This window comes from Rattus rattus, chromosome 3, assembly GCF_011064425.1.
Source record: "Rattus rattus isolate New Zealand chromosome 3, Rrattus_CSIRO_v1, whole genome shotgun sequence".
In the NCBI taxonomy this organism is placed as follows: Eukaryota; Metazoa; Chordata; class Mammalia; order Rodentia; family Muridae; genus Rattus; species Rattus rattus.
This window is the reverse complement of record NC_046156.1, coordinates 117,131,814-117,155,269: the sequence shown is the minus strand read 5'-3', so window position 1 is coordinate 117,155,269 and position 23,456 is coordinate 117,131,814. Positions and strand designations below refer to the sequence as shown.

Here is a 23,456-nt window from a genome sequence, read left to right as displayed (position 1 = left end):
AAGTATTTCAACTTCCCGAGCCTTAGGTTTTTGATTTGTGAATTGGAAGACAAGGAGGACAAGAATATTCTCTGTAGAACTTAAGGAACATAAGGGAGTAACATAAGTCCCTCTCAACAGTTAGATTTTGCAGTTTCCATTTCCAGTTGCCTTATAAGCACATTCCACTCTGCTCCAAGCAATGTCAAATCTTTCATGCAGCCAAGATTGTCCAATGCTTTGCTTTATACAATTTGCACATAAGAAACACACAGGACAAGTATCTCTCTGTCCTATACATCTAATTTATGAAGTTGTTAGCCATGCCAAATGGTATTCAGAGGGGCGAGCACAAATCATGCTCATTATTAGAATAATAAAGTATTTGGTTGATTTTACTACGTCAGAGTTTCACATGCATCTTCCGTGAGAACTCATCTCTTGTCACAGCTACCAGACTCTTCTTTTTTCTGGCTTCCTTTTCCTATGTTGATTATACTGTCTACGTTACCGGGACGGTGTTTACCTCCCTACTTGGAATCTGAAACAAGGTGGATTTCAAATCAATAGTGACCTGTATCTCTCAGACTAGGCTACGCCCTGTGGACACGGCCTGGCCCCTCCGCTCAGGCCTTTTCTCTTGTCAAGCAGGATTCGCCTCTAGGGCACAGGTTCCAACTTTAGTCTCTAGTTTGGTCCAGAAGCTCAGGCCTTGCCCCTTGACCTAGGTCTCATCCCCAGGGCCTAAGCCCCGTCCCTCCGCCCAGGGCCTTCCTAGGCTCAGGCCCCGCCCTCCGCCTAGGCCCCGCCCCCGGTCCAGGCGGCACCTCTCCGTCCCTGCTCCGTGCCAGCGAGGGGCGGGGCCGACTCGGTTCTTGGGCGGGGCCAGAGTGGCGTACCCTGAGGCGCTGGCGCCCTGACGTGGTACGCTGCCGGTTGACGCAGCTGCAGTGCCGCTGGCCTCCGCTCCTGCCCCGGTTCTGCTCCTCCGCCCCATGGGCGTCCGAGGCGGCCGGCCCGAGCTGGACCTGCTGCAGGCTGAGGGTGTAGGCATCAGCGGAGGTCCCGACTAGGGTCTGCCGCGCTGTCAGGTGAGAGGAGCTCGAGAGGCTGCGCGCGGTGATGGCTGGGAGGTGGTGAGGTGGGCAGCGCCTTTCCGGGTGAGACTGGAAGGTTTGCGGGGTCGCGGCTGTGGCGCGGGCCTGGGATCGGAGGTCGGAGGTTAAGGTGGAGGCCTAGCAGGCTCTGACAGCCCGGTGCCAGGGTTGCGGGCAGGCGCGCGCCGATCTGGCGGGGTGGGCAGGGCCGGGCGCCCTGGGATGGCTCGGCCCTCGTCTAGTAGGACACACCTGAGTGGACATCTGTTTGGCCAGAGGAGGGTCCGGAACGATTATCTTCCATCCGGGAATATTAGTTGTCTTCCTTCCTCGCCCCATTGGTTATGGTGTTGACAGTGGGATGTCTGTTAAAGGGAACGAATTCTTGTAAATTTCCTCTGAGCAGTCATGGGTTCTGGAACTGAGAAAGTAGGTTTCAGGTGGTTTCGCGTTGCTGCTTTCATCTCATGCATGGAAATGAAGCCTATTTAGTCTGACAAGTATAAAAGTGGATGAATTAATCAGAATATTCGACTTAACAATGATTGCTGGGCGCTATTTTAATATGCGCTCATACAGTTTGTAACAGTGCTATCAAGTGAAATTCCCCCCCCCCTTTGTAGCTGAGAATCTTGGAACAGAACTGTTTCAAACCTGGCTTTCTCACTTTATGGCCCGTCAGTCAACATGCCACCCCATTGCCCAAATGCCTTAAGAGTTCGCAAGGCCAGTGCCCTGTGGTAAAATGTGCCAGGTGCTCAGAGTAGAAGAAGAGAGGCACACTTCTTTCCAGCAGAAACTCGGTGTCAGTAGAAAAACTCTTTGCAGGCTGCCCTTTTAAGTGTGCCTTACAGGTAGACCTTCACCATTAGCATCCTGACTCCTACCTCATCGTCTCCTATGTTCCCTTTACTTATAAAGTGGTTTTGAGATTAGTTTAGTCTTATTTGAGGTCTAGGAGTTCTTGTTACAAGGAGATGTAATACTGGACCAATTCTGAAGAGTTTCCTGATGTGTTTAAATAGTTTAATTCGAAAAGGTTACTCTTCCAACAAAGTTAGGATACCTTTTCTCATTGGTTGACATGCTGCTCTTTACAGACTTGTTAAGATGACGCGCTGCAGAAGGACCTTCAGAAGAGGAACGATAAACAACATTGAAGATTAAAAAACTAAACAAAATAAAACAAAAAACCTTGTGTAAGTATTTTTTCCTAAGATTAAAAATAAATCTAAATTCTTATTAAAGCCCAGATAGAGAAAAGTTGATTTTAGGTTTCATTTGTGATTCAGCCCATCTGTGACCCACAAATCATTCCATCTGCATTTTGGACTGCTGATATCGGATTGATAATTAACTCAAGTGCTTAACTTTTGTATTGGCAGAACAAAGCCCAGGGAAATCATTGCAAGTGCCAGTATGCTCATCTTTGGCATTTATATTTTGCATTTATATGCACAAAGGGAAATATAAATATTTCTCATTGTGAGTGCTTGTCATTGTTGTAGTAATTTGCTGTAGTAATTAAGCACAGATAAAGATCTCTGCAGCCAAGACTTGCCTGGAGCTAGAGATCCTCCTGCCTCAGCTTCTTGGTATAGACTTGCAACAATTACCCAACTTGAAGTGTTTTCATTTTTTAAAAAAAACTATGGGTTCTATAGAGAATAGTAAAAGACATGGATAAAAGCCATTTAGTTCATTTAATAGCTATTTATAGAGTAGTAAATAGCAGACATTATTTTAAGCTTCTGGGAAAGATTGAAATTCTGATAAAAAATAAAATGGTAGGAGAAAAAGAAGCATTTTGTTTCTCTTGAATCATTCGCTGTATGAAGATTATTCAGTAGTTCTTATATTCGCTTCCAGCTTCTCTTCATGAAGCAGTTGGTGTTCAGTGAGATGGGCTGAGCTGTATAGCCCTGGTTCCTGTGGATACTCCATTGCCTTGATCCATTACCTTATGCCAGAATATGCTCTTTCTATTAAGGGCTGTTTGAGTTTCCTTTCTAGTGCTCTGATAAGACAGTATGACCAAGGCAGCATTACGAATGGTCTAATTTGGCTTATGGTCTTAAGAGGGCTAGAGGCTGTGGTAGTGGAGCAAAGGCATGGTGGCAGACAGCTAGAGCAGCAGCCGAGAGCTTCTGTCTTGATCCACAATCGGGAGGCAGAGTGCATACTAGGACTGGCACTAGTTTATGAACTCTTAAGGCCTACTCCTTGCCAAACAGTTTCACCAACTGGGACTGAATATTCAAACCACCACATTTCACTCCCTGGCCCCCATCAACTTGTAGCCATTTCATAATGCATAATGTATCTAGTCCAACTTCAAAAATACCTTTTGGTCTCAAACTATTTAAAAACCCAAAGTTTTAAGTCTCTTTGGGGACTCAAAGCAATCTCTTAATTGTAAACCCATGTAAAATCAAGAAGCAAATTAAATATTTTCAATATACAGTGGCTTAGAATCTGGATTTAAGGGGAGAAGAATAGGCTATAGTAAGGAACTACTGGCCCAAAAGGAAGACTGAAACCCAACAGGGAAGCCCCCACTCTATGAAATCCTGAGCTCCATGTCAGACATCAAGGGCTTAGATGGCTCTTTCTGTCCAGCTCTTCTGCCTGCAGCCCACTCCCCCTCTTTGGGCTGATTCCTTTTCCTGTGTTCAGCAGTCTGTGGCAGCTATCCCGTGAGATCTTCTGCACAACTCTGACTTAATTTACAGAGCTTCAGGCAACAGCCTCTTAGGGTGTCCATGTATGGACTTCCCTGCCAGATGCCTGCCCTTGGTGGTTCTTCTTTTTTTTTTTTTTTTTTTTTATTCAATAAAGTTTTTTTTTCCCAAATGTACAGCTGATTGAATCTGTTTATGCACTGAGGAAGTTTCTGTAATCCCTTTCCTCTTCTCCTTCAGGACTCCACATTCTGGGGCTCACTTGGGATGGAACCTGGTCTCACATTTACTGCAGCTCTAGTTTGTTATTGCCTTTGAATTCCTCGGGCCTTTTCTTTTCATGACTTGGAAGCTTAGTTGACTGAGGTCCTACCTTAGTGTACCTCCCTTTATTCCAGTGCTTCATCGCCTTACTTTTTCAGAACAAGCCTTGGTTCAACACTAAATTTCCTAGTGTACTTTTTTTCCTTCAAGTCGTACTTTTTGTGTTTCCATTTGCCTTACTTGCTCTATGTGACTGCAGATCTGCATGAGAGTGATTACTAATAGCTAGGTGAAAGAGTCAGTATTAGGTTGTCTTGACTGCCAAAGAAATTAGTCTATTACTTTAAAACTTAGCCTCAGGCAAAGGTTTAGGACAAGGTTTAAAGGCAGCCACATTTTCCCCCCTCAAAATTCCATCAAAGTAGTATGAGGTGAGTTCTAATATTTTTCCCCTCTACAACCTCTTGAGCTGGGCCTCCATAATCCACACTGCTCTTAGTACTTCTGCCTTCTTTTTAAGCTCCTACTTAGAAAATAGGAGCTTAAGCTCTGCTTACAGCATTCAACTGCTTTTCTCATCCAAAGTCTTACACTTTTTCCCAAAGCAATAGCAACAACTGTGTCACAGCAATAGCCATTTCCTGATTCCAGCTGCGATCTCAGTCTTTTTTCATGACCAAGACATCATGACCAAGGTGACTTATAAAAGGAAAATTTAATTTGGCTGATGGATCCAGAGGGTTAATTTGGGTGGTTAGTGTGATGACAGAGCAAAGGCATGAGAACAAATGGCTGGAGCAGCAGCTAAGAGCTCACAGATCCACACGTGGGAGGCCGAGAGGGCCACACTGGCAATGATGAGGATTTTTGAAACCACAAAACCCTTCCCCAGTAACATATCTCCTCCAAAATATGTTAAATACTGGGGACCAAGTATTTAAACATAAGGGCCTATGGCAGTCATTCTCATTCAAAATATTGCAAAGGTCTTTACTAGCTCAAGATGTGTTTTAAACATCGGGTATCTGTCTGATGGTTTTTCTTAGACTTTTGCATTAATCTTCTATTGAGGAAAACGGGGGTAGTTACTGATCCTGCAGACTTATGCCTTTGCAGCCTCAACACCCTTTCTTCATTCCTTTGATAATAATGAGTTGTTATAGTGGTAGATAGTGGTGATTTTGCATGAGGATTCTATGTTTTTTTTTTTTTTTAAATATTTATTTATTTATATGAGTACACTGTAGCTGTCCTCAGACACACCAGAAGAGGGCATTGAATCCCATTACAGATGGTTGTGAGCCACCATGTGGTTGCTGGAATTTGAACTCAGGACCTCTGGAAGAACAGTCAATGCTCTTAACCATTGAGCCATCTCTCCAGCCCCCGGATTCTATGTGCTTTTGTGGATGGTTTACTACTTTAGGATTTGACTAGAAGCAAAGTATCTTTTATGTGAAGATTTGAATGCCAGAACTTATCTCTCAGTTAGTGTCAGTAGTAGACCCTGTGTCCTTGACTCATTTGACATCTCTACGATGATAAAAATTAGCATAAATAGGTACATGCCATTTTATCACATGTAATTCATTATAAAATATGTAGATATTTATTTGTATCTTTTTTTTTTGAGATGGATTTTACTGCCTTTTACAGGCTCCTCTAGGCTTAGCCCCCTGAGGAAGTAAGATTATAGAAGTAATTATATTAACATTGGATATGTTAATATATTACTGGAGTTACTATGGCGATGGATGCTCTTGGCCTTTTTTCTTTCTTTGGGTATCAATTGTGTGTCCTCACAGTTTGCTTTTTTTTTTTTTTTTAACTATGGGTCTTTCAAAGTGTGTCTCCTATTTAAATTAGAAAAGTTGAAGGATGAAAGAGAATGTTCACATGTTATAAAGTGATCCCTTCCTTGTATAATTTAAGCTGGTGACAGATTTTATGGTGCTTTAAGAAATATAAGAACATGTCTTACTCAGTTTGTAAACACTGGGAAAAAGTATAAAAGTAAAAACCCTTTTCCCATTATTTTGTTTAGTTTTTCTGCTGTTTCACAGCATTGTCACTGTCTATTGTCCCCCCCCCATTTTACTTTTAAGAGATGTTTATTTCCTTATACTGTACTAATATTTCAGAAATACACACACACACACACACACTTGGAAAATTATGATTTGTTGTGATCTTCAAAGTGAGTATCATGGTTGAACAAACAAAATATATTTAGAAATTTGACAAGTCATATTTGTTGAATTTCAATGAAAAAGTTGTCCTCATCATTCTTTGTGCATCTTGAAAAGATTTACTGTCATCCCCCCGCCCCAAAACTTACCTGTGCTACTTGGTCAAAGGAGTATTAATGATGCAGTTCTCTTTATGATTCTTTCCCTTCCTTTTCTTTGAAATTTTTTAAAAATTGGATCATTACTAGATACTTTTTGCTGTGAGTGAGCTGGTTAATTGTGTGAATACTGTACTTAAAGGGAAATACCTCTCTTGTCTTTTAATTATAACAGAAGAATTTTATTTTTATTCATTCTTTGTATATAAAAAATAATCATAGTTATGATACTTGCATATTTGCATATGTGAAAATGCATATTGTCCTAGGAGACACCTAAGACCTAATATTGCTATTAAGAGACACTATGACTAAGGCAATTCTTGTAAAAGAAATCATTTAATTGGGTGCTTGATTATAGTATCAGAGATTTAGTGTATATCATCATGATGGCAGGCATGGTATGGAGTAGTTGAGAGTTTCATCCTGATCTACAGAGAGAGAGAGAGAGAGAGAGAGAGAGAGAGAGAGAGACAGACAGACAGACAGACAGACAGACAGAGGGAGAGAGGGAGGCAGCCAGACACTGGCATGGGCTTTTGAAATCTCAAGGCCTTCCCTCAGTGACACACTTTGCACAACAAGCCATACCTCCTAATCCTTCTAATCCTGTCAAGGAGTCCCACTCCTTGCTAATTAACCATTCAAATATATGAGCCTATAAGCCTCTGGGGCCATCTTATTCAATCATCATGCATATATATTTGTATTCATGTTTATCTATACAATTGGCCATATCTGTTCATAGTTTGACCAATTTTATTATAATTTATCCTGAATATCAGAAGGCAAGAGATGATTTAACTGTTCACAAGCTACCTAGAGTGAACTTGACTAGGAAGTCTTGTCAAATAGTGCAAAATACAGAGAAGTGATGAAGATTATAAAGATTTAATTTAATATATAAGTATAATATTAAGTGCCAACTTTTGGAGAAAATCTAGATGAGTAATTATGTCGATGCTTAAGATTCCACATTAAAGTAGGATTTGATTTGAGCTCTAATAGTAACCATGCTTCTCTTAGTAACTACTCCTTTTTTTTTTTTTCTTGAGATGGGGGTATCTCCATGTAACTCTGGCTACCCTAGAACTTTGTAGAACAGGCTTGCCTTGAACTCTTAGAGGTTTGCTTGCCATGAATGATATGATTACTAATTAGTACACATTACTAATGTGAACCATGGCCTTATATTTAGATAGATGTATGTATACATTTCATTTGTTGTTTATTTGCATTCCCAGTAAAAGAAATAGAAGGTGACTTAATAAGCCTTGTTAATTCACCTTTTATCCTTTACCATGATTTTTGTTGCAGTTTTATGAATCTTTGATTGCAAGTTTGTTCATCTTTAGGCCTTTAGATGTTCTGGAAAAACATCAGTAATGGATCAAAGGAAGAATGACAGCATTGTCCCCAGTATCACTCAATTAGAAGATTTCCTTACAGAACACAATTCCAATGTTGTTTGGCTTCTTGTTGGTAAGTAGAATATATTTTTAAAAATATCTTATTATGTTTTCTGTATGTATTAACAACTCCCAAATTTTAGGCAGTGGTTGACTGAACCTGGAATGCTATAGTAGCATCCATTTATCTTTAGGAAAGGAGATTTTCTGTATGCCTTTGAATATTTGCTCTGGAAATTGCTCTGTATTTCTCCCCTTAGGCTGCCTGGTTATCTGCCTTAAAAGAGGTGGGGGAGAAAAGATATTGATTATGTTTACCTTATTTTGCCAGTTTTAAATTACCTTCCCCATCCCTACTCCAACACATACACAAACATTTTTATTATAAATGTAATAAATGTCCATGGTAAACATTTTATAGTGAAAATGTTACAGACACCATGACCAAGGCAAGTCTTATAAAAGATAACATTTAATTGGGGCTGGCTTACAGGTTCAGAGGTTCAGTCCATTATCATGAAGGCAGGAGCATGGCAGCATCCAGGCAGGGATGGTGCAGGAGGAGCTGAGAGTTCTACATCTTCATCTGAAGGCTGCTAGCAGAAGACTGGCTTCCAGGCAGCTAGGATGAGGGTCTCAAAGCCCACACCCACAGTGACACACCCACTCCAACAAAGCCACACTTCCTAATCAGGCTACTCCTTGGGCCAAGCATATGCAAACCATCACATTTATGGGTAGAGGTGACACATATACTGAAGGAATAATGATGTTTTATACTTTGTAGTAGGATTGATTACAATTTAGACTTTGAGTTCTGTATTTTCTGTTTGACAAAACTTCTGTAAATTATTAATGAAAGCCAAAAAGTAAAATGAATATTTGTAGTGTCCTGAGAATCCTGATGAGGTAAGGTGAGGAAATGGAGACAGACACACATACAGAAGACAGAGTGAGGTATGCACAGTCTGATGAAGTGGCCCCTACTGCCTCATACCCCGAAACCTTGGCATTTATTAAGGACAGCGTGGGGGGAGAACTGGCTAGTCTGAGTGAAAGTCTCTTTAGAGCAGCCTCAGGCTGTGAGCATTCTGGGGGGGGGGAGGAGGAGGAGGAAGAAGAAGAGGTAGAGGAAGAGAAGGTGGAGGAAGAAGAGGAAGAAGAGGAGGAGGAGGAAGAGGAGGAGGAGGAGGAAGAAAGCTGTGGCTGCTTGTCTGTTATACACTTGGTTATCTGTACTCTCACCCTCTGAGGGAGGAAAGCCTTGCATCCAGCTGAGCTTCACCTGGGCAAGACTTTGCCACTCCCTTGGGGCTGACACATACAGTTCCCAACATGGCTGTGCTCATGTCAGCAAACACATTTACTCAGGGCTTCAGTCTCAGGCTTCCTCCATTTCTACGAGTACTGAATATTAGAAGGAACTAGAACTCAAACTGTGAAATAGAAGTTCATGAAAGCAGCATTGAAAATGAAAGTTGCAGAAGTTTTCCTTATTTCATATTTATTCCTTTCCTGTTACATATAGCTCCTGATTTTTTTTCTGCTTTGTATAAATTTCTCTCTCTCTCTCTCTCTCTCTCTCTCTCTCTCTCCTCCCTCCTCCCTCCCTCCTCCCTCCCTCTTTCAGTAGCAATAAGGAGAGAATTCTTCTAAAAATAGTTTGTGTGGAGGAATTGTAGCACTTACGTGACAAAGCTGACAGAGCTGTTGTGGCTAGTGTGTGCTAGTTTAAGAAATATGGTGTTCTGTTAGGACTTGGTTACTGTTCTAAAAACTGCAGCAAAATTTTGAACAAAGTTAAGATTTTACTGAGATGTTGGTAGGTCACTTCTTAACCTACACATTACTTTCTCCTTTCTTAGAAATACTTATACATTTAAGAGCAAAGGGCAATTCATTATCAAAACAATACTTTTTGTGTTTTTCCTTTTGTATATTTAGGAGTAAGGTGTCTTCATGACTATTCACAGCTAGTTGGACTACCATTTGCTCTACCATAATCAGTGACATTCTTCAAAAGTGGGTTATTGTCATAACACTTACTATAGATATTTAAGATAAAGCAGCCTATTTAATGTTCCTTTTGACCAAAATTCCTGGGTTTTACTACTTTTTTAAAATATGTGCATATGCACATGTTGGTGTGTGTGTGTGTGTGTGTGTGTGTGTGTGTGTGTGTGTGTGTGTGTGTGTATGAGAGGGAGGGGGGGTATGTGTTTTGTGGAGACTAGAGTTTCCATCAGGTGCTTTCCTCAGTCTCTCTCTGCCTTATGTCTCAAGACGCGGGGTCTTTTAACAAACTTGGAGCTCATTGCTTCCGCTAGGCTGATTAGCCAGTGAAGTCTGGGGATCCTACTGTCTCTGGCTCCCCAGGTCTGTTGCACAGTTGCATGTTGCCATGCCTCACTTTATGGTGGTGCCGGAGATCCAAACTCAGTGTCCCCTGTAAGCACTGTACCAGCCAAGCCATTTCCCTGCCTACTGATCCGAAAGTAGAGATTGTTGAGTCACTGTTTTTAACAATGATTTTTTTCCTAAGTTAAGAAAAAATCACTAAGAGGCATGGCTGAGGTCTAAACAGGAATGACCTGATTGATGTGGCAGCAGCTCTTAAGCTGCTTACCTGTCCCTTGCTCTGAGCCATTGCTTCCTTACTGGCTCCTTGCAGCAGGCTTCTGCTGGGCAGGGCAGTGCATTATTGAGAAGAGTGGAGGTGTTAGAATCCTTGGGGAGTAAACTGCGTATGGTTGGAACACAGCTATTCAGTAAGCCATGGACAGAAGAAAAACAGTAGCTTCAGTAGTAAAAGAACAAAAAATTGGCAAACAAGTCTTTGGGTCTATACAGGTTGGCGGGGCAGGGCGGGGTGGCATTCTGCCTGGGCACCATGAGACATGGGCGAGCGGAAGATCAGGCCACCAGGCCCATGTAAGAAACCACATACAGACTTTGTACCCCACCCACGTCTCTTCTTGTTATATTTCTCTTATATAACACCTAATTCAATTTAATGGACCAGTTTTGTTCTGCTCTGTTCTCTTTCTCCCTCTTGAGTTTTGCTTTCCGTAAGAACACAGATACAACAGGATTTGCGGGTCTTCCTGCCCAGTCTCCCAGGCACTGGGATGCTTTTAAGCTGTTCGGTTGCCTTTCTTTACCTCTTTCTCTCTTTATTTTACCATTGTGGAGATGCCTTACCTCCTCCCGTTACCTCTACTCTTACATCCTCCTGCTTGCTTCCTGTCTGCTGCTCTAATACAAGCCACTAGTTTTACTTTGCCTTTTCCATCACTGTTAGTAACTACAGCCTTGTTGCACACTGTGTTTTTATAATCATTCAAAATTATTAGGGTTGGGGGCAACTGTTTAAACTGAAGATTATTCTGTTTTCATAATAGACTTGCCTTGTAGTCAGTTGTGTTTTGTTCTCAGAGTTGAGTCAAGTCCAGTGGGGAAAATGACACCTTAACCGTATTACAACCTAGTTCCACCTGAACATTGCAAATACTTGCATTGAAAACAAAAGTTAGTGATTAAAAATGACCTAATCTCAGATGCTTATATCCCAATAAAGAACTGCAAGAAACATAAAAAAGCAAGGTTGTACTATGCATTTGGAAATTCCTAACTATACAGTAAGAGACTCCAGTGAGTCTCAGATGAAATCTCAAGGAAGTCAAAAAGAATAATGAAGAATCTTCAGTGAAAGGAGAGGACATGAATAAACTGAACAGATTCAAAGAGCACGGACAGTTGAATGAAATAAAGATGTTAATAATGAGAGAAGAAAGAGGCGTTCAATAGAGACATTAGAAGTGCTGAAAATAAATCAGTTTGAAAATTTGGAAATAAAAATGCCAATAAATTAAAAGTAAAAAAGCTTAGAGAAAGTCTCACCAATAAAATAAATAGATCAAATGAAAAGTGGGTTCCAGGGTTTGAAGACATGATAGATGAATTAGAATATTCAGAGAATATGAAGGTGAAATAGTAAGAGAGCACAAACAGAACACCCAGGATTTATGGACTACCATTGGAATCATGGGCAGAGAAGAGGGAGTGAAGAGTGTGCAGAACAAAGAAAGAGTGTTGAAGGCTGTAAGAGTGAAGCACCAGTTTACACATAAAGGCAAACACCGGTCAGAATAAGTCTCTATTTTAGTTTTCTTAAATGAAGGTAGAGGCGTGGATCTCATTAGAACTACATTTTAAAATTTTTAATTATTATTTTTTATTTTTGGTAAGTAACTAGGAAATACAGAGTTATAGAAGAAAGAAGCAACCCATGATTTTAAAGTTGCAAGTATTGTCAGAGTACAGATTACTATTTGGAAGTAAATCTTCTTTTTGCTGACTTGTTTTCCCTCTCAACAGCTACCATTTTGTCTTGTGGATGGATTATTTATCTCACATACTATAATTCTCGGAATGTTGGTCTTATTTTAACACTGGTTCTTAACAGATTGTATAAACATGGCTATATCCATATTGGTAAGTGCATAAAACACTGTTTCTTCCATGTAATTGTAAGGTCATATATTATAAATCTTATGTTGTAAACAAATACTAGCTGTAGAACATTATTTTTGACTTATGCATTTGAAGTAGTCAATTTTCTTGTCTTTTAACATTCCTTAGAGAGTAATGAGCTGCCATTTGGTTATTTTTACTCTATTCTTATTTCTTAAAGTGTTTCTACAGTAACACTTTTGCTTCATTTTTTAATACAACATACTTATAAATATTTGAGAAACTTAAAATACTTAAATCAAAGTTTCCTTAATATCTACCTTGAATTTGAATATTCAAGTATAGGCTCCCCACCCCCTTTTTATAAGGTTGATACTTTAAAAATCTGTATGTTGGTATAATTTTGTGTATACCATTTTTGTGGCCAATTGTAGTCAGTTTCTTACTATTAAGAGGAAGTTTGCAAGTGGGTGGGAATTTGCATTAGGAAGCCAGTTTCCTTGGGAAGCCTAGGTTATTAGGCAAATTGGCAGTGAGGTGGCTGGATAGCATTCCTTCAGCAGTCCTCATATTCAAATGCTTCTTAATGAGCACAAGAAAATCTTGTCTGAAACATAAATCATCTTCTGTTAATTAGGGAAACTGACTGATGCAGACAGGTTAATGGAGAAAGATGGTGAATTGGATACTGTGTGGGTATGTGTAATAGCCGTTTATAATTAAACGATTTACTCATAGGAAGTGGTTACACATTCTGGTTACTTGGTACTTCAGTCCATAGTGGTTTGATCATTTTGTTTGATCTATCTCATTGGAGATAGAAAGACGAGCAGTTCAATTGCAAGTATATGGAGAAAAGAATGGGGAGAGATCAGTTATTTATTAAAGGCTAAGGTTCATCTAAGTTCTTAATCCTCTACCATGCATTAAAAGAATCACTTTAGTCAATTACCATTGTTTTTTCTACAACAGGTTCCTTCTCTTTCTCTGTTCTTTCTGGAAAAGTCATGGTTCGTGAAATATATTACATTACAGAAGACATGTCTATTAGGTAATGAAAAGTGAAAAGAGGTCTAAACATATGTGAAATGTTATAAAAATGATTTTATTTAATATTACTTATGTTTTCAAATAAACCATAGATCAAAAGTTGTCTTTTTCAGTAATGTTTAAAAATTATTTTTACCAGTGGGTTAATTTTGTTTAGTTTATTTAGACCAGCACAATGTTTCTTGGCTAGCAGTTGATAGAAATGAATAATTCATGTGATTTATAGCTGAAAAATCAAACCATTGAGTTACTTGACCATTTCAGTGGTTGTTACATGAAATAAGTGTTAGGAATATTGGTAGTTTTTATCAATTAGCTCCTTATTCAAGGTAAGCATATGCAAGTATTGAGCATGTGTTAGCAACTATAATTTTGCTGTGAGATATAAAACTAATCTGAATGTAATAGGAAACAATAACATGATTAAAGTGTTTCCTGAAAGCTTTGAAGAAAAGCTTACTGTATTTTTATGTTTTTTTCAAAACTTCAGACTTAGAGAAATGATGGATTAATTAAGAAGCACTGTGATTGAGCATTGCTTGTACCTCATTTAAAACTTGGAAACAACTTCAGTGGTAGTCTATAGTTATTTCTAAATCAAAGTAAAAATAATTTTTATAAAGTTGAGAATGAAAGTGTATTCTTTTAAGGCATGAAGTCATAGGTCATTGATAGACCATTGAAGTTTTCTTTGAGTTTATTAGTACCCTCTATAAGATTTGCCTTTAAAATAATAATCTTTATACCTTAAAAATGTTTCTTAAAATATAAAATTTTCCTGTTAACACTCATTTTACTGTAAATATATTCTAATGTTACATTTTATCTAATTAGAAGTACTGGTTGAGTAATTTATATATGTTATACATGATAGTCTATACAATTTTTAATCAATTAGAAAAGTATTCCTTTCTAATTTGGATATAGGCAGTCTTTCATTTTTAGCTGAAAGGTTATGAAACAAGACAGAGTTGAGTAGAGCTGTCTGTGGTAGGCACGCCCTTAACCCAGCACTTGGAGGTGGAGACAGGATGCTCTCAAAGAAGTTTAAAGTCATCTTTGGCTTCAAAACAAGTTTAAAGCCGACCTGGGTTTTAAAACGTGAGTAGGTAAATTGTTTTCTTAGTTTTGTAATCTGTCTTCCCTCAGGATTCAAGATGGATTCATCATTTTTCGGTGGTGGAAAATGTATAACCCAAAGCAGAAACAACATGGTAAGTTCTCATTTTTACATGTATGGAAGGTATTTAATCATATAATCAGAATTTCCTTTATATGTATTTAAATGTTTTACATTATAGTTTTTAAAAACTTGGCATTTATAGAGCTCTGATTTTATGTCTTGTTTAAGTTAATTTTTCATTTTACCATATTATTCAGTCATATTATCTATCTCTATATTTCTAACATCTGTTGACTATGTGGACCTAACCACATTCTGAATAAAATGGCTTCCTACCACTCTATTCTTTCTAGGACATCCACATTCTTCAGTATCTGTTTGTTCATCCTTGCTATGTTACCCAGGCTGGTCTTGAATTCCTGGACTTGAGATCTTGTGCTTCAGCCTCTCCAGTAGCTGGACTATAAGCATGTGCCACCACACCTCATAGGATTAGTGGTGTTAGTTACTTGTATAGTAGCATACATGTGGCTTCTTTTGAGAAATGTTAGGTCTCTTGTTCATTTCTTAAATAATTTCTTGTTGTGGAGTAGTTTGAGTTCCTTAAATATTTTGTGTATCATCTTTATCAGAGGACTTTTTAAATTAGTTGTATGGTTTGCAAATATTTGTTCCCAAATGAATAGTTTATATTTTCTGTTAACTATTTCCTTTGTTGTGAATATACTTTTATTTTGTCATAATCTCTTTTTTGTCTGTGATTTTTGGGTCAAGCTTAAATATCAGTACGCGTGGGCCAAGGTGATATTTACTTATTAGTCTTTTGTTATTTTTTTTCTAATAGTTTGTGAATTGGGCTTCACAAGTCTTTAAGCCATTCTCACTTGATTTTTATATGTGGTTTTGAGATGAGATACTGATATGGATTTATAGTTATCAACACCGTTTATTAAAAGACGTGTTTTCTGGGGTTGGGGATTTAGCTCAGGGGTAGAGCGCTTGCCTAGGAAGCGCAAGGCCCTGGGTTCGGTCCCCAGCTCCAAAAAAAAGAACCAAAAAAAAAAAAAAAAAGACGTGTTTTCCCAAGTTCATTTCTAGATTCCCTTGTGTTCTGCGGTCCATTTTTCCCCTTTGCATCATCAGCATTGTGCTGCTTAGCGCCAGCCACTTTGTATACAGTTTAACATTGAATACATGACCTGTCTTTCATGATTTGGGGTCAGAGTTTTAGAGCTATTTTTGTGCTCATGATTTCCTTGGCAATTTTAGTTCTTCTGAAGTTCCACATAAACTTACGATTATTTTCTCTTTAGCTGCTATCTTGATCAGTGTTCTTTTGCTGTGAAGAGACTCCGACCTCAACAACACTTAAAATGGAAAGCATTTAATGGGGCTGGCTTACAGTGTCAGAGGCTTAGTCCATTGTGATCATGCCAGGGAGCATGGTGGCATGCCAGTAGACCGACATAGTGCTAGAGAAGGAGCTGAGAGTTCTATGTCCAGATCTTCAGGCAGCAGGAAGAGAGGGACTCTAGCCTTGGAGTGGGCTTTTTGAAACATCAAAGCCAGTGACATACTTCTTCCAACAAGGCTCACCTTCCAATCCTTTCAAATAGTGGCACTCCCTGGTAACTGAGTGTCCACGTTTATGACCCTGCTTGGGGCCACTCCCGTTCAAACCACCACAACTATGAAAGATTCTAATTTTGACTCTGTAGATGACTTTCATTAGTAAAAATTTTAGCAATATTCCAGCCCATGAATATGAAATGTGTTTTCTCCTAATATTCAGTTTCTTTCATTCATGTTTTATAGTTCTAAGTATCTAGGATTTTAACTCCTTTGGTTAATTTAATCTTAAATACTTTTTATTTTTATTTTTGATAACTATTGTTGGTATTGTTCTCTTGAAAACTTGCTATTAGTGTGGAGAAATGTTAATGATTTTTGTATGTTGACCATTTTTAATATTGTAACTTTGCTAAGTTCATTTTTTCAGTTTTAAGAGTTTTTGGTAGAGTATCGAGGATTTTCTTTTTTCTTTTCTTTCTTTCTTTCTTTCTTTTTTTTTTTTTTTTTTTTAGTTAAATTAGAAATGCTATCCCCTTTCCTGGTTTCCCCTCTGCAAACTCCCTGTCCCATCCCCCCTTACCCTACTTCTGTGAGAGTGCTTCCACACCCAACCACCCACTCCTGCCTCACCACCCTAGCATTCCTTTACACTGGGGCATCAAGCCTTCACAGGACCAAGGGCCTCCCCTCCCACTGATGCCAGATAAGACCCTTCAGCTCCTTCAGTCCTTCCTCTAACTCCTTACTGGGGTCCCTGTGATCAGCTGGATGGTTGACTTTGAGCATCCACATCTGTATTGGTCAGGATCTGACACAGCCTCTCAGGAGACATTTGAATCAGGCTCCTGTCAGCAAGCACTTCTTGACATCAGCAATAGTGTCTGGGTTTGGTGTCTGCATGTGGGATGGATCCCCAGGTGCGGCAGTCTCTGGGTGGCCGTTCCTTCAGTCTCTGCTCCACTCTTTGTCCCCGTATTAGGCAGGGGCAATTCTGGGATAAAATTTTTGAGATGGGTGGGTGGCCTCATCCCTCAACTGGGGGGCCACACCTAACCTCTGGATATGGTCTTGACAGGTTCTTCCTCCTGTTTGTGGGGTATTTCAACTAATGTCATCCCCATGGGGTCCTGGGAGGCTCTTGATTTCCTGGCATCTTGGACTTTCTAGTGGCTACTCCCAGTTTCCTGTCCTCCATTGCTACACAGCTCTGTTCAAATTCCTGACCCTCTGCACATCTCCTCCACCTCCTCCCACACCTGATTTCCCCTCTTTTCCCCTACCCCTCCTCTCTTCCTTCCAAGTCCCTCCTACCCTCTATCTCCTTGATTATTTTGCCCCCTTCTAAGTAGTACTGAAGCATCCATTCTTTTGTCTTCCTTCCTGTTGAGCTTCATGTGGTCCATGAGTTGTACCTTGGGTATTCCAAGCTCTTGGGCTAATATCCACTTATCAGGGGATGCATACCATGTGTGTTCTTTTGTGATCAGATTACCTCACTCAGGATGTTAGATCCATCCATTTGCCTGTGAATTTCATGAAGTCAGTGTTTTTAATAGCTGAGTAGTATTCCACTGTGTAGATGTACCACATTTTCTGTATCCATTCCTCTGTTGAAGGGCATCTGGGTTGTTCCCAGTTTTTGGCTATTATAAATATGGCTGCTATGAACATAGTGAAACATGTGTCCTTGTTATATGTTGGAGCATCTTTAGGTATATATCCAGGAGTGGTATCTAACTAGAAGATTGGGTTGCCAGCAAACAATTTGATGTTTTCCTTTTTTATTGGCCTTATTTAGTTCTTTTGGCTTATTGCTTAGACTAAGAATTATAACAATTTTTAAATGATAAGAGGGTGTATAATCTTGTCTTCATTGGGTCTTAGAGAAAAAAATTCTATTTTCACTATGAGTTAATTTAGTTCTGAACTTATTATATAGTCGTTGATTGGGATAATTTTAGCCATTAACACACTGAAATTTGGTTGTTCAAGATCTTCCTAGGAAGAAAGACAGACAGACAGAAAGAAAGACAGACAGAAAGAAAAGAAAGGAGGGAAGGAGGAAGGGAGGGAGGGAGACAGTTAATGCTTTTTAGCCATAGAATTTGGTATAAAATATTCCGTAGGTTATAAAATTATTTCTTTGCAATAGATCATTAGGTGCCCGTAGAAAGGAAATCGTCATTGTTTTAGTAGTTGCAGGCAGGCATGCATGTGTGACCCCAGAGTATGTGCCTGTGGGTTTGTCTTTGCGTAGTTCTCCGCCTCTGTGTGAGTACACCTGTGGGATATACATCTTTGTGTATCTGTCTCTTTAATAGGTGTACTATTCCTTGTTTTTCTATCTCTATGGATATGCTTTTAGGACACTTGTCTCTACGTATGTATTGGGGTAGGGATGAAGAATAGAGGAATGAGTTTTGCTGTGTAGAGTACTTCAGGGAATTTTAGGCTTAGATTTTTTAAAAACTACTTTTAATAAGGTTCTCAAATGCTTCACCCCCCTTCTAGCCCACTGTTGAAAGGTAGTGGAAAAAAATGGTAAATAGGATGAGGGGATGTGGACCTGTTTAAAAGCAGTTCCTTAGGGTGATTCCAATCTCCATTTGTCAGAAAAACAGCAGTCCAGTTCAGTAGTGTCAGGATATTAAACACAAACCAGCAGCAGTGGCATGATCCAGCAGAAACAGCCAGGCCTTGGCCAAATCAGCATGAGTCAGAGGGAGCAACCACGACCAGCCAGGATCCAGGAGAAGTTTTCTGCTGTGCCTCTCCCAACAAAGCAAAGATTAGCAAATACAAGATGTGAGACCAACATGGTGTTGCAAAGCTAGCTGTGCAAGCTTGTAGTCACTGCCTGTTGAGTTCTATTTATACTTTCTCTAAGCACCTCATGTCCTCCCATGGGTCTTGCCTCAGCAAAACACAATGTGAATCTGTCTTAGCAAAACACCACGTGAGTCTGTATCACATGACATATCCAAAAACTTCCACTTGAGAGAATTATAGCAGGCTGGTGGCAGTGATAGGAAATAATGACAGAAACCATGAGGAATTGCAGATTATAAGTACGGATCGGTCAATCAGTCAGGCTTAGAAATTTGATTTACTTTAGAACTCTGGCAGAAATAGTGTCAGTGCAGACAAAACAAATAGAAACACTAGGGCACGGAGAAAAGCAGGATGTGAACTCATCTGAATGTTCATTAAAAAAAAACAGGAAAAACGTGCTTTTACAAACTTTAAAAACTTGCTATTTAATACTTCTCAAAAGATAATTTTAGAAGGAAAATATGATCTCTAGGCTGATAATTGTTTAATATGACTGAAATTTTATTTATTCTTAATTAAAATTTAGACCCAGTACTATTTTTGTACCGTGATTCAAGTGTGAATTGGGTTCCTTCCTATCTCCAGGCATGTGTATGGTAGGTGCTGGTGATCCGTAGTGAACTTAAGGAGCAAGCACTTTCTCCTAGGAGGAGAGGTAATGCTGAACAGTGTAAAACACCAGGGAGTGGGAGAAGGAACCAGGGGGTCTTGCAGTGTTTGGTATTGTATACTAGGTGTTTACAAGGGTTGTCAAATATATTTAGAAATTACTACATTTTTCTTTATTCCTTGGCATCTATAATACTTTAATGCAGGTAGGTTATCATGTTACTTGTATTGAAAGGAGAGAATGTCCAGAATATTGTGCATGGTAGAGATGAAGTTGAGGGTAGTCCTGCTTCATTTTATGCAGTCCTCATTTGTGTATTCATTACTGCTGATCCAGTTAGGGACAAAGCTGGTCTCTGTGACTCCTCATCGCCTTTATAGTGTAAACCTAATACTCAGGACATTTGGGCTAAAGGGTCATCACTAAACTCCTAGGTTAATTAAATTTGAAGGCAGATGCCTTAGTGAGTTTTGAGTTGAGTTGTTTATGACTTGAAAAATAGTATAATTTCTACTTGTACTGCTCTGTGTGAGATTATAAAAATATCGTACTTTATAGTTATTATTTCTACTTACTAAATATTTCAACAGTGTAAGACCACATTATAGATTTTTGCTTTCCTAGAAGTATGACTTATTAGAAAGATGCTCTGCATTTTAAATTTATTTATTTATTCATTTGTTTTTATACTAATGATCTCTCCTGTAGCACGTTCTTCTAGGCACTAGCAATTGTTAGCAAAATGGTCCCATTGTTCAGTGAGCTTCCTACATTCTTGTTGGGAAGATTCAGATAATCAGCAAGTAATGAGGAAATTACATGGATGAGAAAAATAGTATAAAAGCAGGACCAGCTGAATGTGGAGTACTTTTTGGTGAAGTTGCTCCTGGGAAAGCAGGAGAACCTCCATTGGCAGAGGAGAGTTTAACAATTCAGCAAATAAGGAGACATGTCAGTGTCTCCGGGAGAACATTCTGTGGTTCTTCTGTTCCTCTCTCATTGCGAACACCACTGGGCCAGTATACTTGGAGTTAGGGTAGAAAGCAGAATTACCAGGTGAGAGTGTAGATTATACAGGACATATGTGTTTCAAAGGTCATATTATTTTTCTGAGTGATATAGGAAGCCATTAGAAAACTAGAGAAGAGAGGATGAGATGATCTTGAGTTTTAAATAATCTGGTTAGCATGTTAAGCACAGGCATGAGTAAGAACACAACAAAAGCAGAGTCTGTTACAGGAAATGAAAGTTATGGTGATTTGAGCCAGAGCTTTAAAAAGGGGTTAGATTCTGGATGTTTGAAGAAAAGCAGATATGATAGAGCAATCAAAGCCTTTGAGCTTTCGCAATGGAAAAGACAGGCTTTCTGTTAATGAGGAATACTGTATTGGGTTTGGGTAGGAAAATCAGGTGTTGGTTAGATCTTGTTTCAGAGAAGTCAGACACATTGAGTGCTACCATTTGCCCTTTGCCCTTGGAGTCCTGGGCACCATTGTTGATTACTAAGCAGATTTAAACCTGACACATGATTGAATTTGATTTACTTGTTTAAAATAGGTAATTTCACTTATTGGTTTCAAGAATTGTAGTACTTTATGTATATTAATAAAAACATTGCCTGTTTATCATCTGCTTTTGAGAATTTGCTATGCAGTAAGGAAGAATGATGGAATGGTTGACGTGATAGAGATTGTCTTAGCTCTAGTCATGGTAAACCTGGGGAAACAGCAGAGAACCCAGGACAAAAAATTACTTAAATGACAGGAAGTTACAATTCATGGCCATCAAGTACTTGGAGTTAATACAGATTTTCTTTATTTTAAGGACAGAATTTATTTCCCTCCCCACCAGTTGTCCTAGAAAGTAATGAAAAAATACCTTAAGATTGAACTAACAAGATTATTATGCTAAAAGTTAATTATTTATGATTTGTTTTTCTTAGTTTTCTTTAAAAAATTAAATGGCAGTGCATTTTATTAGTTAAAATTTATATTTGCTTACTGGTTTCAATATTTCATTTTGATGTTTTCACAAAGGATAGATACCTCTTGTTTAAATTATACCTTCATCTACTAATAAGATGAAAGTTAATGTGTTTTTCACCCATTTTTAAAATAAAAGTTTTTTTTTTTTTTTTTTTTTTTTTTAAAATAAAATTCCCTTCCTGTTTCCCCCCTCCCTTCCTTTTGCTGCCCTCTCCCAACAGTCTAGTTCACTAAGTCTTTAGTATGACCCAACTGGTGCTCTTATAATATTCATTTAGATGTCAGAGTCCAGGGTCAGTCTTTGGTAGTGGCTAAAAGTTTCTTTTAACTGACCCAATTTTAAAGAGTATGCAATATAATCTTTTAGATGGAAGTGAAAAAATAGACTAGGTTACAAAAGATATTATGAAAATGAAACTTTTTTATTTTAGAACAAAAGAAATCTTTGGTAAGTTTTTCCTAATATGATTGACATACCCATGACTTGAAACTTTCTCTATAGAAACTAATGTCCTTTCTTTAATAAGAAGGTTTGTTTTACTTTGTGAAACAAGTTTTGACAAAAAAGAACTGTGATTAAGATTCTTGAAAGTTGACTAAAGCCTTTCTTTCCATTACTCTCTTCCTTGCTTTTTCTTTTTTTTTTTTTTTTTTTTTTTTGTAACTTGTGTCTTTAGATCCAAAGGCAGAAACCAGATTGTATATCACAGTTAATGACTTTGAATTTCATGTCTACAATCGGTCTGATCTTTATGGACGTCTTCAAGAGTTGTTTGGTTTGGAACCAACTATAATTCCACCCAAGAAAGATGATGATAAAACCCGGGAAAACGGAAGAACAAGAACGCAGTCCAAAATTGAAAGGTTTAGTGTCATACTTGAATCTTATGAATTTCTGATGTTTAAACTCTTTTTAGTAGAATATCATTAACATTCTGTTCACCTAAACAGAATCTAATCTTTTTATATAGCAATATAGTCTTTTAAAAACTAAAGTATGTCTGGAGAGATGGCTCAGTGGTTAAGAGCACCGACTGCTCTTCCTGAGGTCCTGAGTTCAAATCCCAGCAACCACATGGTGGCTCACAACCATCTGTAATGAGATCCGATGCCTTCTTCTGGTGTGTCTGAAGACAGCTACAGTGTACTCATATACAATAAATAAAAACTAAAGTATTACAAGATAAGTTTATATAAAAAGGCCCACATCTGCATTGGTCATTTGCTGGCCTGACTTCCTCAGGACCTGACAAATTAGGTTCTCTTTTCTTTTCTCCATGTTACTTTTCTCCAGATTCAGACTGTTATTACTTTGTTTTTAATCCTTTTAATATGTGTATATAAATATATGCTATATTTATGTATTTAAAGTACACAGGTAAATATTGTGTTTCTGAAAATCATGTGTGGCCTCTTGTTCTAATGTCATTCTTTTCTTTCCTTTCTTTTTTTATTCACTTTTTTTGGTCGTCTTTTCTTTCCTTCCTTCCTTCCTTCCTTCCTTCCTTCCTCCCTCCCTCCCTTCCTCCGTCCCTCCCTCCCTCCCTCTTTCCCTCCTTCCTATCTTCTTCCTTCCTTTCTTTCTTTTGTGTTGCTGGGGATTACCCAGGGCCGTGGTCATGCTTAAGTGAGCACTGTACCCCTGGCTAATTCCCAGCCCTGTGATCTGCTATGCATTTGGAAATATGTGTTAAATCTTTCTGTATCTCTATACCTTTACATATATATATAAAAAAGAAAATGGAATACAATACGCTCTACTTGCTATAAAATGTATGGCCGGTTGTGGTGGCGCATACCGGTAGGATTTGCTGAAGGAGGCAGAGGCAGGAGGATCAAGAGTTCGAGGCCAGCCTGGGCTACACATTTTGGACTGGAGAGATGGCTCAGCCGTTAAAGGCCTAGGCTCATCACCAAAAATAAAATGTATGTCACTATCACCTATCTTTATATATGTGTTGTTAAAGTGTGAGAGTCAGAACAGGAACAGATAAAAGAAAGTCTATTGTAGGAAGACAGATTAAACTTTAAGAA

General features: G+C 38.7%; 1 protein-coding gene across 1 annotated transcript in view; it reads left to right on the top strand.

The window, feature by feature from the left end:
* The first annotated feature begins 905 nt into the window (after positions 1 to 905).
* The window catches only part of Kiaa1109 (KIAA1109 ortholog), a 182,077-nt gene continuing 159,526 nt past the window's right edge, over positions 906 to 23,456 (top strand). Inside the window, exons 1-7 of the mRNA XM_032898488.1 lie at positions 906 to 1,070; positions 2,177 to 2,275; positions 7,724 to 7,850; positions 12,155 to 12,271; positions 13,223 to 13,301; positions 14,450 to 14,514; positions 22,100 to 22,286. Coding sequence (XP_032754379.1) covers positions 7,754 to 7,850; positions 12,155 to 12,271; positions 13,223 to 13,301; positions 14,450 to 14,514; positions 22,100 to 22,286 — 545 coding nt within the window. The 5' untranslated portion in view covers positions 906 to 1,070; positions 2,177 to 2,275; positions 7,724 to 7,753. The remainder of the gene's footprint in view (positions 1,071 to 2,176; positions 2,276 to 7,723; positions 7,851 to 12,154; positions 12,272 to 13,222; positions 13,302 to 14,449; positions 14,515 to 22,099; positions 22,287 to 23,456) is intronic.